Source organism: Phoca vitulina, unplaced genomic scaffold (genome assembly GCF_004348235.1).
Source record: "Phoca vitulina isolate PV1807 unplaced genomic scaffold, GSC_HSeal_1.0 scaffold28, whole genome shotgun sequence".
Taxonomy (NCBI): domain Eukaryota; kingdom Metazoa; phylum Chordata; class Mammalia; order Carnivora; family Phocidae; genus Phoca; species Phoca vitulina.
In genome coordinates this window covers 8,207,602-8,220,879 of record NW_022589731.1, presented here as the reverse complement: position 1 = coordinate 8,220,879, position 13,278 = coordinate 8,207,602, and the positions used below count along the sequence as shown (strand labels likewise).

General features: G+C 51.6%; 1 protein-coding gene across 1 annotated transcript; it reads right to left on the bottom strand.

Annotated features, from left to right (window-relative positions):
• Nucleotides 1–322: 322 nt before the first annotated feature.
• On the bottom strand, nucleotides 323–13,033 carry DUSP5 (dual specificity phosphatase 5). The gene is made up of 4 exons (XM_032423444.1): nucleotides 12,474–13,033; nucleotides 7,753–7,901; nucleotides 4,525–4,744; nucleotides 323–1,816 (listed from the first exon to the last, which is right to left on the bottom strand). Exons 1-4 carry the CDS (start codon nucleotides 12,850–12,852, stop codon nucleotides 1,416–1,418), a joined length of 1,149 nt encoding a protein of 382 aa, XP_032279335.1. The 5' UTR covers nucleotides 12,853–13,033; the 3' UTR covers nucleotides 323–1,415.
• Between the last annotated feature and the right edge of the window lie 245 nt (nucleotides 13,034–13,278).

Below are 13,278 nucleotides of genomic sequence, written 5' to 3'. Positions count from 1 at the left end.
GAGAACAATTTGCCTGGGCTCATGGGAGTCGAGAGCCCTGAATGGGTGGATGCTCTGACCACCTCTCCGTGTGGCCGGCACCTAAGGACTCCTCTTGCAAGTGAGCTTAGGGAAGCCTCTCAGTTGGAAAACAATATTCTGCATTGTTAAGGTCACCAGCCGTGAGCAGATGCAGACTCAGTCTACAGTGGTACAGCCACCGTCACCCTAGTGCTCGTCTGGATCCAGTGAAATATGCTGTGTCCCCACCTAAATGTACTCCTACCTTATTACCCCAACTCACCAACACGAAGCAGTGCTTTTTTTTCTTTTCATCTTTTTATTTTGCACTATAAAAAACAACATCAACAACAACAACAACACCCAGTAACATACTGCTTTTCTTCACATTCATATGGATTTTAGGAAATTATTGCCTTTTCCCCCGGAGAGAACCTACAGACAAAAAAGAAGTACCACATTACAAAATCTGCAAACCCCAGAAGTCCACAGCTTGAAGACAACCCCCAGGGGCAGGGAAGATAACGTGTGTCATGAGACGAGACAAGCACACATTAAGGACAGCAAGCTGGGGAGACGACCGTGTCAATGCCACTGACCCGGACGTGGCGGGTCCCTCTTTCTCTTGGCACCCGCTGCCACCCCCTGAAAGGGGTGATTTTTGGTCTAAGGTCTGAAGAACTCCTTTCAAACGACACAAGAGATGCTTTGAGGAGAGGGGTGACGAGGAAGGTTCAAGTATGAGTAAGAAATCATGCGAAGTCCGAAGTCAGGGAAGAACCCACAGTGGAAAGGACACCCAGAGAGGTCGACGTCTTGCTACTTCAACCATCCGCCTCCACCTGGACCCAAGAGGGAGTCTCGGAAACATGGGAGGGTTCAAATCAGCATCTAGATGGCGTCCCTCCAAGCCCTGGACAGGGTTGCTTTCCTGACTGGGTGGTGATCAGCTTATGCCCTGAAGCAACAGACAGATACGGAGACTGCCAAAGTTAAAAAAGTAAGGTGGAAATTGTGCTTCCTTCAAAATGAATTGGCTTCATCACTGCCTTTTCTCCCGGTCTAGCCACTGCGCTCTCCCACGTTGCTGTGGGTATTTATTGCCTTGTGCTGGAAATGGAAAGGCGAGCTCGGAGGTGCTGGGCCCGGGCGGTCCTGAGAGGGCAGGGGTCTGGAAGTACAGTAGTCAGCACGCGCTGTGGTCTCATCATGGCCTGGCCTTCCTTCGGTCCCCAAAACCTATCCCCGCCGTCAGCGTCAAGCACGTTTGCAAGCCTGGTGACCGCTCATTGTCCCGCCGGGGCAGCAGGACAGAGTGAGGTTTTCAGTATTGCACAGGTATGAAATGTCCACGAGTTTCAAAAAAGCAGAATCACAGTTGTTCTTGGGGCTGGGCTCGTTCCCCGATCCCGGTTTTAGCAGGAGGTGGCTGTGGCCATGGGGCTCCTGCTGAGCTCTGAGACTGTCGAGTGGGTGGGCACCGGGGCCAGCACCGAGGTAGGGAAGGTGCAGTAGGAACCCTGCAGGTCAGGGCTCAGTGTCTGCAAATGGGCTATGAATGACGAGCTTGCTGCCTCCCCTTGGCAGGAGGGAGCCTGGGGCGTGGAGGGCAGGATCTCAGACTCATACTGCAGGAGCTGGCCCATGAAGCCAAAGTTGGGCGACACCACACTCCTCCGCTGCTTGATGTAATCGAAGGCATCCTTCAGGCGGAACTGCTTGGCTTTCATGAGGTAAGCCATGCAGATGGTGGGCGAACGGGAGATCCCAGCCTCACAGTGGACCAGGACCTTGCCTCCCTTTTCCCTGACACAATCTGGAAGGAAGACAAGACAGTGAGGACGAGTTGGGACTGGAACCCAAAGGCAATGATGCCAAGATACAAGGATTCAACACAAAAGTAACCTAGTCATCATAATGTCACATCTGCCCAAGAGCTGAGGTTCCCAGTCTTTAATGCCCACTGGCAAGGACAGAGCTCATGGGGTCTCCCCAATGTCTATCCCCACGTAGGGCCTTTCTAATCTTCAGACGTGCTTCCCTGTTTTCCAGGATACTTGCACAGATTCTGCCCCTGAAGGTGCTAGATCTGGGGTAGTACTCCCTTTCCTGGAGATGCCATCCTAACTTGGGTTCCACGGATGGGTTTCAAGAGGACATTGCAAAATCCTTGACAATTGCATGGAAATTTATTGGGTAGGTACATTTTTCTGAGAGCGCCCCAGGGTCAAAGACTGACTCAGAAAAGCAATTCCTGCCTTTTGGGATCTGATTCTAATGGGGAGGACCTAGGCCCTCTCCTGCTAGAGGCCTGCCAGCCTCCCTGGGTACCCTGTCTGGCTGTGCCAGGGCAGGATGCTTGGCTCAGCTCCCAGGGTTCCCACCACCAAACATACGATAAATAGTGCACAGCCACTAATTATAGCCCTAGCTAAGTGACGCTTACTAGACTGGAAGATATAAATGGCTTTTGCAAACTCCATCTTGCACAACAATGGGACTCACTGCTATAAAGCTACCACCATCAGTTAGCATTCTTTAGCTCAATATGACAAGGTCTCCCTCCTTTTCTGTTCCACTCCTCCCCCCAAAAGAACTACAACAGTTAAAAACGAGGGGCGAAAGGTTACGCATATATATATATACACACATCAATTAAAAACCACAAAAAACAGTCTTTCCAATTCCCTCTCTTGCTAGTGAGGAAACAATTACAACATTACAACACAGGAAGTCTGATGTACCTGGTACAATGTAAAGCCACAGTGTGCAAAAACACTTAAGGTTTTGAAGGGCAAATAAAGTCAGCTCCCTTACGCAGCTCCCTCCTCAAGTTCAAGAAGTTTACAAATGAATCTGTAAGATCTAAAAGATCAAGTTTCTGAAGAGTCAAGGAGGAACCCCGGAGTTTCCTCAACAGAACAAAAGTCCCAAAGGATACAGTGTAGCTCATTAGAGGTACCCCCAATTTAGTCTGACTCAAAAGAAAAAAAGTTCCTGTAAATTAGTTCAAAGGGGACCCCAACCCTTAGGATTGCACAGTCATGACTCCGATCTTCCTTTGCTCCTTGTAGACTAGCTTTTAATTGCCCAGTGCCACGTCCAAGAAAGCAAAGGGCCTAGAGTATGCTGTTTTTGCTCTGCCCCTCAGGGCTTGTCTACCACGTGCCCTTCCAGGCCCTCCCCTGGGAAGGGGTCAAGTGCATGGTATGGGCTCAGTGCCCCCCTTTCACCAGCAGGGCAAGGAGTCTGGGGAAAAGCATCGTGTGCTCTCAAAAGGCTGTGGGTTTGTGTGGTTGTGTACACAATACACAGGATGGAGAGGGAGGCTTCTGAGAAATGGATGGGGGCGGGTTTCATGACCTCACTGAGTAGCTATCCAGGTAATTAAACAACAGGCAGAGAAGGGCAAGGCATTCCCAGGGTCAGGGAGACAATGTCAAGGGGTTCCCATTCTGAACCCATCATTTGGGCTGCCTCTCAGAGATCCAAAGTAATCCTGTCAGCCCAGAAGCTCAGAGGACCAGGACAGGCTCAGCCTTCTGCCTCTGGAGACTTTCCCAGTGGGTTTCCTATAGAGGAGAAACCACGTGTGATGAGCACAGGGCCCACCATGTGGCTGCAGGGGGTCCCCTTAATTGCTACCTGCCCTGAACAGTTATTGCTGTGCCCAACACCTGCCTTTCCCCCTCCAAAAGCCCTCAAAACAAGATAAGGAAAGTCACATCTCAGCTTCAACACCTACGTGTGTTACAGGGGAAGAAGGCAAGGCCACAAGGTTAGGGAGTCGTGCCTGCAAACCTGAAACAGCCACCGAGGCAGAGAGAGGGGGGAAAGAGAAGCTGTCACACAAGGGAACAATCCAGCCTATGCTCAAGGCCAGGAGCCCTTTCCAGGCAGAGAGGCCAGAGGTTTCCAGGCCTGTCCAGGGGACTAAATGATAACTGCCCAACACACATGAAAGATGCCAACTTTGCTATGCACAGAGCATGGAGCTTGATCAAATGCTATCTCTAATCCAAAATTAGCTGAAAATGCAAAACAAATTGCCCCTAAAGCAGTCTGCCAAAGACTGTGAAAAGCTGCCAGGGCCCTCGGGGCTCGGTGTGTAAGTAGTGCTCTCTCAATCCTTCTGTTGGCTTTCTAAAAATGCCCCAACCTACGTAGGAGCACAGTGAGGATCGTTCTTTCCCTCCCTTGCTTCCCTGGCGTGGAGCATTACGCACGGACACACTCTGCTTCCCACCCAGCTAGGAAAAATAACAAGAGCGGCAGTGAGTACTGCCATAAAATTATATTAATTCATTTATCTTGCAAATTAAAACTCCTATTAATAGCAACTCGAATCCTGCCCTCTGCCTCTTTGGTGGCTGCAGCCCTTCCTGGCTCCAACTCCTGGTGGTCGCATAGACGAGACACTTTTCTTCTTGGCAAAGGCTAGCAGCCTCCATCGATACCTCAGAACCGAGAACAGGTGCCCCTACTGGGCTCCCCGAACGACTGAGGACGAGTGACTGAACCTACCGATGAAGTCTATTGCTTCTTGAAAGTGGGAGCTAATGTCGGCTGTGTGGCTGTCTTCCACGGGGATCCATTTGTAGTGTAGGTGGGTGGTGCAGGACTCGGAAATCCGCCGGGAGACGTTCAGCAGGGCCGTGATGTGCAGGTTGGCGAGGAACTCGCACTTGGATGCATGGTAGGCACTTCCAAGGTAGAGGAACGGAAGGATTTCAACTGGGCCGCCCTGGAGGGAGGGGAAAAGGACAGCCGGGAAATATCGGATTAGCTTGCTCCTTTAGTAGACGAAGCAAAACAACCCCGACCTACTTGTTGTAAGGTGGGAGGTTCCCTTTCTGGTTTCCAGGTGGAGAGTTCAGAGCCAGGGTAGTTCAGCCCAGAGTGTGGGGAGAGCCTGGCAAACGCTCTACCCGACGTGGCTGCCTTGTGACTCAGTGACAGCCAAGCCCACGCAGCAAAGATGTTTCATTTTCTTACACATATCGAGGTAGGGAACGCTAGCAGCCTTCCTGTGCCGACAAGGAGGAGAAGATGTGCGTGAAGGGGAAGAACGGAGAGGCTTATGCTCACGTTCCAGCTGCCCCAGCAGCACCAGGGCAAGCCTTCTAACCTTGGGGCAGTCCCTGGCTTCCTTCGAGACGGAACAGGTAAAAACTCAAGACGAGTGCCCCCACCTTACAGTCCTGATATTTTCATGGCGTATTTCATCAAACCTAGGACCCCGATGATTGATCCGAAGACACATGTGGGTTTCAGAGATGTTAAAGTGTGCCCCCCAGAAAGGTTGCTTCTTGGAAGTGGAAATGACCACTGTTTACCTGGAATCCCTAAAGAAAACCTATTAAGCCGAGGAGAGAGGGGTCCCTCCTCCCCCTGATCTTTGTCACGTGGGACTGAGGGTTTGTGAGAGATGCTTACATCATTACCCTTTCGGAAGGCCACCCACACACCAGGTTTCCAGTTAAGGAGGATCCCAATTAGAAGCTGAGACCATCTACCCTGAGGCAAAGTTAAAAACAGCTAGCTGGTCAGACTCTGGCAGCCTTAGCAGCTCCAGGGTGGCAAGAAAAACCAGAGATAACTGGGACAATGGGAGGCCCCAGAGACTGAGAGAGAAACACTGGGCTTGGGGGTGGGGGGCGGCGGCGGCAATGGCTGAGTCTCTGGGAGCCTTTCTCATATCATCCATCCGTTTCCTGTGTTCCCATTTCCTGTCCCAGAATAAAAGCAGAACGGAAACTCTGCCGGACTCGTAATAGGGAAAGGGGTGTAGGATGAGGGCTGGCCGAAGGCAACGCTTAAATTACCTGGCATGTGGTGTGTGCTTTTTCTTTCCTGAGAAATCAAGTGTTCAAGCAAAGGCCAGTTTGGCCACTTAGAAGAAAGTCATAGAGGATTTTACCAAAGATAGTAAGAGTAACAACCAGTTTTGTTTTTGTTTTTGTTTTTAAGTAGGCTCCACGCTCAGTGAGGGGCTCAAAATCACGACCCTGAGATCAAGACCTGAACTGAGGTCAAGAGTTGGGTGCTTAACCGACTGAGCCCCCCAGGTACCCCAAAAACCAGTATTTTTATTAGCACCTACTAGAGCTGGCCCTTGGACTTAACACTTTCGATGTACCTACATAGATCTCTCCCTCTCTTTAGTGCCTGGAATCTTACCCAAGTACTTCTAAAGCCTAGAACAACACACCCCTGAAACCATGTGTCTTTCTTTTTCTGAATCCTCTGTTTAGACTCAAGAGGAAGAAACCAAAGGACTTCAGAAACCCCAAAGGTTAACACAACCTTGCTTGGCTTCTCTCAATGCAGAGCGCTTCTAAGAAATAGCACTAGGGGGTTCCCCGATGAACCTTGGGAGACACATCAGGGCCTCCCCAGTCCTCTCTTGGCCAAAGGTCTGCTGTGCCTTTGCAACATCCTGACAATTCTCGTTTCTCTTTCACTTTCTGAGGAGTGAGGGGAAAACACCACCCAAACAAACAGAAAATAGAAATCCAGCTAAACCACATGCCCATGGCTTGAATGCTGAGGGTTCATCATACGCTGTGTTTTTCAATAAAGGAAAACAAACAAAATAATAACCCTGGCACCTTGCCAAGCTAATAGACTTCCTAACCAGGGATCCCATTTCAGGGAAGTCACTTGGCTTTACTGGGAAGTTTATTCCCAGGGGCAGAGTTCTGCTCATGCCAGGCAGCATCCAGACGTCTTCCTTCTTATGATCTGGACATGTTAAGTACATGTTGTGGGAAATACTTGAAAAGCTCCTCCCACCAAGTCAGGTGCCTAGGATGGGCCCCTTCCAAAAGAGGTTCTGTTTCTGTGGAAAACAGAACGAGGCCTTGAAAAGAACCAGAGTTAAGAGAAGGGAGGCGTTCTGGGCCTACTGTTGCCAGCCCAGCTACAGGATTCTTTGCAAAGAGATCAACTCCAGCTGTGAGACACATTTTTTCCCCTCTGTAAAATGGGAAGGTGGGCTTTGAGCTCTGGTTTCTGCCAGCTTTGGGTCCTTGCCCGCCTTTCCCTCATCCTCCAGCACTGAAGGGGACCCCTGACTGAGCCTTTCACACACTTTCAGGCTTTAAAGAGTTGCCAGAAAGTAACATTCCTGGAAGGGAAAAAAAAAACCTACATATTTGTAGGAGCATGAAATCCTCTACAGTGTCTCTTGATCTTCTCTGGTTTCAGAATTTATGGAATTGTAAGCAGCAGAAACCCTTAGAGCCTGCTTAGCCATCCAAAGGGTAGTTTCCCCACAACCCTCCCCCAGTCCCGTTTCAGTTAAAAATAACAAAAAGACACACCTCCACAGGTACTAGGTTGGTTTGCAGAAACTGCAGAGCATGAACAATTACAAAGAAGATTAACACAGGAAGCCTGAAAGTCAGCTCTGAAACATCTTCAGGGAAACCTAAACTGATATTCTGAAGCTTCTCTGCACTTCCTAGGCCAACTAATAATAATGTATCTTTCACTTCCCCCTTTCTCCAGAAGCTGTCAAGCGTCCTGTGGCTCCTTTGCTCTTGTCAGCTTGTTTGCTGGAAAGAAGCCCATTTACTCTTGGATGGAAACTCAAGTTGGCAAGCAACAGCTCTCTGAAGCTAGAGGGCTCTGCCGACACCCGGATCCACAGAAGAACGCACCAGTGCTACGGAGCGGGGAGGGGGAGAGCCAGGGGGCCGAGGAAGGAACGGAGTCCGCAGCCAAGACGGCATTTCCAAAACCACTCACCTGGTCATAGGCTGGCCTATAGCTGAGGCTGAGCACTGGTTTCCCACACTGGCTCATGAGGGCTTTCTCGGTTTCAACCTTCTCTTGTGAAATGGGCTGTACGTCCACACAACACTCAGGATACTCCGAGTAAAAAGTCTCATATCCTCCTGCAAGGTTAAAAAAAAAGAAAAAAAGGAAGATAGATGTTAAGCATTGATTTCTCAGGCTTTTAGAAAATGTCCAGAATTAATCAATACCCTAAGTGTGGAAGAGTCAATATTAAGCTAACATAGATTCTGGTCTTGTAAAAAAAATTGAGCCAAACCAACTAATAGCTTTGGAGCAGAAATGGGCTACACACACACACAAACACACATTCCCTCTTTTCTAAAAAGTTATAGTTCAGAGAGGCAATGATTAATTTTTGCATCTATCAGAAGCAGCTGAAAGGAACTCTGACATCTGGCAATATTAACAAAATCCCTCCAGAAAACAAAAGCTATTTTCACTTACTTATCTAAAATGCAGGTGTGATTATGCAAAATTGCATTCACTTGCAAGAAGAGACTCCTGAATTGGTCTGTTTCATCCCTAGCCCATTAGCTCTGAACTGGACTATAGATGCAATCCCCTCTATTCATAAGGGAATGGGGGCTAATATGAGGCTTAAACTCAGTGCAATAAAACAGCCCTGCCCTTTCTCACTCCCAAGGAGCTAAAGAACACTGCTGACAATCCTCTCTATAGGTCCAATTTTGAGTAATCAATCTAGTTAATTACCTTCCAAACCAAACTGGAGGCACGAGGCCTTTAGAACTTAATTCTCAGTCCCAATATGTAAAAACTGTTTCTCTCCCCTTCAAGACCACCTACCCTTCCTATCTTCCTTAGCTTCCCCTCCTGATCTTTCTTCCCTACAAGTCCTCAAATGATAACTACCAGCAGGTATGACTGTAAAAATCCTTAATATTACATTTAAACTTCTCCAGATGGGTCACTTAAGGTAAAAAATACTTTCTGACCAAGTCACAGAAACTTGGGCATATTAAAGAAGTCTCAGGCCCAGAACTCAATGGGAAAGAACCAAATGAAAAACATGCCAAGTGCTGCCAGGTGAACAGGACAGTCTCACTTGGGGAAGCCCTCACTCCCAATCCAAAAGGACCCAAGGGACTTCCGAGAGCCTCCAGAAAACCTGCTATTTCTTTCTGACCCAGAGAATTCACCTAGGGTCAAATCATCAATTAAATATGCATTCCGAGCCCATGTATTTTCCACAAAGTCCCCTTTCTTCTGTCTCTTAGTGGTGTGATAGGCCCACAGTGGAGCCCACGGTGGCCTTAAACCCCTGCAGTAGACAAATGGTTAATGGATAACATGGCGGTCTCCAGCTCCCTCCCAGAAGCTGCAGCCAATTCCTAGAATGAGTCATCTTGCCATTACTGCTTCCTCCCAGCTTGCTGGAACTGCCCCCGCCCCCATTGAGTACACTCAAATCTCCTCTGTGGTCACTTCAACAAAAAGCCCATTGGGCCCTCCCCAGATGAGCTTCTGGTCCTCCTGGTCATGATAGGAGACCACACGCCAGGGAGTAACGGAGGTGGGAGGTGGTGGTGTTTGTGGCTTAGTTTCCTCCTGCCCCCACCGTAGCCCCTGGACCCTTTCCCTCCTAGGATGTAGACAGAAGGTCACACTTAGGGACCCACAGCTTCATTGGAAGAGGTGACCCTAGTTAGTAAGTCACTTCCTGTGCCTGGGCCTCCAATGTTTTGGGTTCCAGGGCACAAACTGAGTGATACGGGATGGGAATATGGAGTCAAGAGTGGCCCAGGCCCTCCCAAACTTTCCCAAGAATGAGGCTTGGGAAAGACAAGCCTTCAGGCCACCCCAATTCTTGTCTTTAAATAGCACACTTAAAAGAGATGGCTGTCAGGACAGACAGGAGGTGCGGGTGTGGGCCGTGGGCCGGGTCCTGCCTGCCTGTTGACAAAATAAGGCAGGCAGACAAAGCTGCTCAGTGTAGTTGAGGGACAGATAAACAAGGGGCTGTCTCTTCAAGCTGGGGTCAGGAGTCCTTCAGATTAGATGGTCTCTTTCACCCACTCCCTTCAGAGGCAGGGAGAGACGACCGTTCTCTGGTGCCTCACTTGAGCTGCAAGAGCTGTGGGAATTCTTTTGGCTGCTTCAATCCTCTTCAGAGTGATTCTGCTTTTGATCACCGCTGCATGACCAAGGGAGCAGAGAAGCTGCATGGACACTGTATATAAATACATACTGACAATGCCATTCGGTTGTCATCCCATTTTAGTGTTATTTTGGGGGGGGGTGGAGGACGATAAAGGGAAGTATAAAAGTCATTATTGCCCCCAAGATCTGAAATGCTGCTAGATTAAAACCTGAATTCATCATATCTGGACATGAGGTAGATGAAGAAATAAAAATTTTCTTGGACAACAATTTAACATTCGTAGTGTTATAAAGTAACACTAAAGATAAAAGATACTGTTAAGTATCCAACAATTCCTACTGAAATTTAAAATGCACACAACTATCAACCTGGCAATTCTCAGAATCTCACTGGAAGACTGCACACGTAAAGCATTTGAACAAAAAATATACCCAACAACATTGCCTCAAATAGCGAGGTTGAAAGCAACCTACTGGCTACCACCAGGGGACTGGTTTAAGAAGTAAGGGGCACCTTACTCAGTAGGTTAAGCGTCTGCCTTTGGCTTGGGTCACAATCCCAGTGTCCTGGGATCAAGCCCTGGGCCCTGCGCCGGGCTCCTGGCTCCCTGCTAAGGCGGGGGAGTCTGCTTCTCCCTCCCCCTGTTCGCATGCGCCCTCTCTGTCCCTCTCCAATAAATATTAAAAATAAAAAAATAAGTAAAATGGACACGTATGCTCTGATAAGGATAAATCTCCCAAGATCTAGTTAAGTGTAAGAAGCAGGAACAGGAAATATACAAAACCATTCTATTTTTTAAAGATACTGGTGGAAAACTAATTTGTCTAAAGACGAACAAAAAATAGTTGGTGGCTGTCTCTGGAGAGTGGAACTGGGTTCAAGGGCGTGCAGAAGACCCACTTCTAATCGTACAGCCTTTGTGCTTTTAAAAATTTTACCTGTGTGTGTTACTGTCATTTAAAAAAAAAAACATTTTAGACATGCATTTTCCCGAGATGTGAGTCTACAGAGCCGCTTACTTCCTGTGGCAGTAACTTCTAAACAGTCAGCATGACGCCCCCCTGGAGAGGGGTGGGGAGCAGAGGTAGGACGGGGGATTTCCTGGACTATATCTTTCATGCTACTGGGAAGGCAGTAGCTTTTCCTGTACTCATGGCTAAGAACGGGAGGCAAAAACCACCATCAGGAAGAGAAAGAAATCCCGGGCTAAGTGTGAAATTTCTGCAGCGCTTGGAGGGCATCCCTCCTTCTCCTGCAAGCTGAGGCTGGTAGAGAAGGAAGATGATCATCTTCTGCCTGTCATCTCCCTAACAGGAATCAACAGGGGACAGTCTGCAAGAGGTGCTAATAGAGGTGGGGGCTCCGAGTGTGCTCTCCAGGTCTGGAGTGTGTGAAATTCCCCAAGTTGCGTGGTTTTGAAACAGGGCCCTCAACGCTCAGTTCACTGCACCCGAGTTCTGAACCACATCACTGCTGTTTCTCAAGGTGTCTGCAACAGCGTTGGCAGGGCCTCGGGGCACAGCTTGGGCTGAAAACTCATCTCAGCACTGTGGACTGTCTTCCGTACGTTGGAGGTTACAAAGGACCTAAATACAAGGCGGGAGAAGTCATAGGAAGTGACCCAGAAATCAATGCTCTGTAATTTGAAAGTCAGTCACTCACTACCCGGGCCGGGGAAGTCGAAGTCCTCTCTCCAGCAGGTGTAATGGACGGACCGGTGGGGCAGCTTCTGGGGCATCTCAAACCAAAGGCGACGGAATCCCCTCCACCACCACCCTGCTACACCTCTCCTAAATCCTGGGGCTCGCTGGCCGGCAGCCTCCCACCCCTGGCAGACAGCAGGAGGCCAGCCCCGGGGATGATCTGCGGGGGTGGGGGGGGGAGGGTTTGAGGGAAAAGGTGAAAAGGGTGGGAAGGCTGTCAGCTCCAAATGGAGCTAGAGAAAGGCCTGGGAGGGGAGAAGGGAAGGCCAGAGGAAAACAATAAAAAGCAGTAAAATGAAGTGGAAAGGAAGGGGAGGGACTGGCCCGGGTCAAAAAGGCAAGAGGGGTCGGTGAAGACAGCCTAACACACGTTAATTGTCCAGGCGGGAGGAGAGGGGACGCCGCGGCGCCACGCTCCGGGGGGTCGCGACCTGCTGATCCCGCCTGATCTGCCTGTCAGAAAGGCTCAGAGCCCAGGCCCCAGCGAGGGCGGCTAAGCCGGCGCCAGCAAACGGGGGCCCGCGCCCAGCACGAGCCGACGGCCCCCGCGGCTGAGAAGCGGCGCCCCCGGCTGCGCAACCAACCCCACCCACCCAGGCGGCCGGGAGCTTTCGAGGAACGCGGGTGGGGAGGGGGACGCTCTGAGGGCTGACACTGGCAGCGCCCTCCCTAGCGCCCGTCAAGCCCCAGGGCGCAGACTCGGGCAAGTGGAGACTACCGGGTGCCGGGTCGCGGAAGGCGCCCCGCACGAGAAGGGGACCCCAGAGCCCCGGGGCGTTCGCCGCGCGGGGGGCGGAGGTGGGGGGGGGAGGGCGGTGACAGGGGCTCGGCGGCCCCGACGCGCTCACCTTTGAGGAAGTAGACCCGCGGGCCGGCGGGCAGGCAGGCGAGCAGCGAGGTGAGCACGACCCGCGCGGCGCTCTCCTCGCGGAGCTTCTGCCAGTGGCGGCTGCCCTGGTCGAGCACGACCACGGCCGCCACGCCGCCGCCGCCCTCCTGCAGCAGCCGCGCGCGCGCCGCCTCGTCGGGCAGCACGTAGCGTGCCGACACCGCGCCGCCGCGGGCCCGCCGCAGCACCACCGAGTTGAGGTTGACGTTGAGCGAGCCGCGCACGCTCGAGGCGGCGAAGGCCAGGTAGGGCCGGCAGTCGAGCACCACGCAGCGCGCCGCCGCCTCCTTGCGGAGCATCTTGCGCAGCTGGCGCCCGTCGAGCGACGTGACCTTCATGCCGCCGCCCCGCGGTCCCGCGCCGCGCGCCCCGCAGGTGCCCACGGCCAGGGTGCCCGCTGGCGAGGCACGGGAGGGCGACCCACGAGGCTGCGGCCGGCCGAGCGAGCGAGCGAGCCCGGCGCCGGTGCGGCCGCTCAACTCTTCTTTCCCGCCCCGGACGCTCGGCAGCCGGCTCGGCCACTCGCCGCCCCAGAAGCCGGGGATTCCGCCAGCAGCGCCGCGTTTTATGTGAATGACTGTGCGGCCTGTGACGTGGCTGCCCATATAAGGCCGAATATGGGTATTTCCCCGCCCCTTCGGGCTGTGGCCACGCCCCGGGGAGCCGGAGGCGTGGGGCGGGCGCCGGGCGTTAGTCAGCCGGAGAAAGAGGAAGTGGAAGGCGCCTCCCTCCGCTTTCTGAGGCTTTGCGCGGAGAGACACTCA

What these genes read in the sequence shown, in the direction of transcription:
- DUSP5 (XM_032423444.1), bottom strand. Translation starts at nt 12,852, where the DNA reads ATGAAGGTCACGTCGCTCGACGGGCGCCAGCTGCGCAAGATGCTCCGC. An exon ending in GCGGGTCTACTTCCTCAAAG is followed by an intron (nt 7,902 to 12,473) that starts GTGAGCGCGTCG and finishes TTAACCTTGCAG; the next exon opens with GAGGATATGAGACTTTTTAC. An exon ending in ATAGGCCAGCCTATGACCAG is followed by an intron (nt 4,745 to 7,752) that starts GTGAGTGGTTTT and finishes CCCTCCCTCCAG; the next exon opens with GGCGGCCCAGTTGAAATCCT.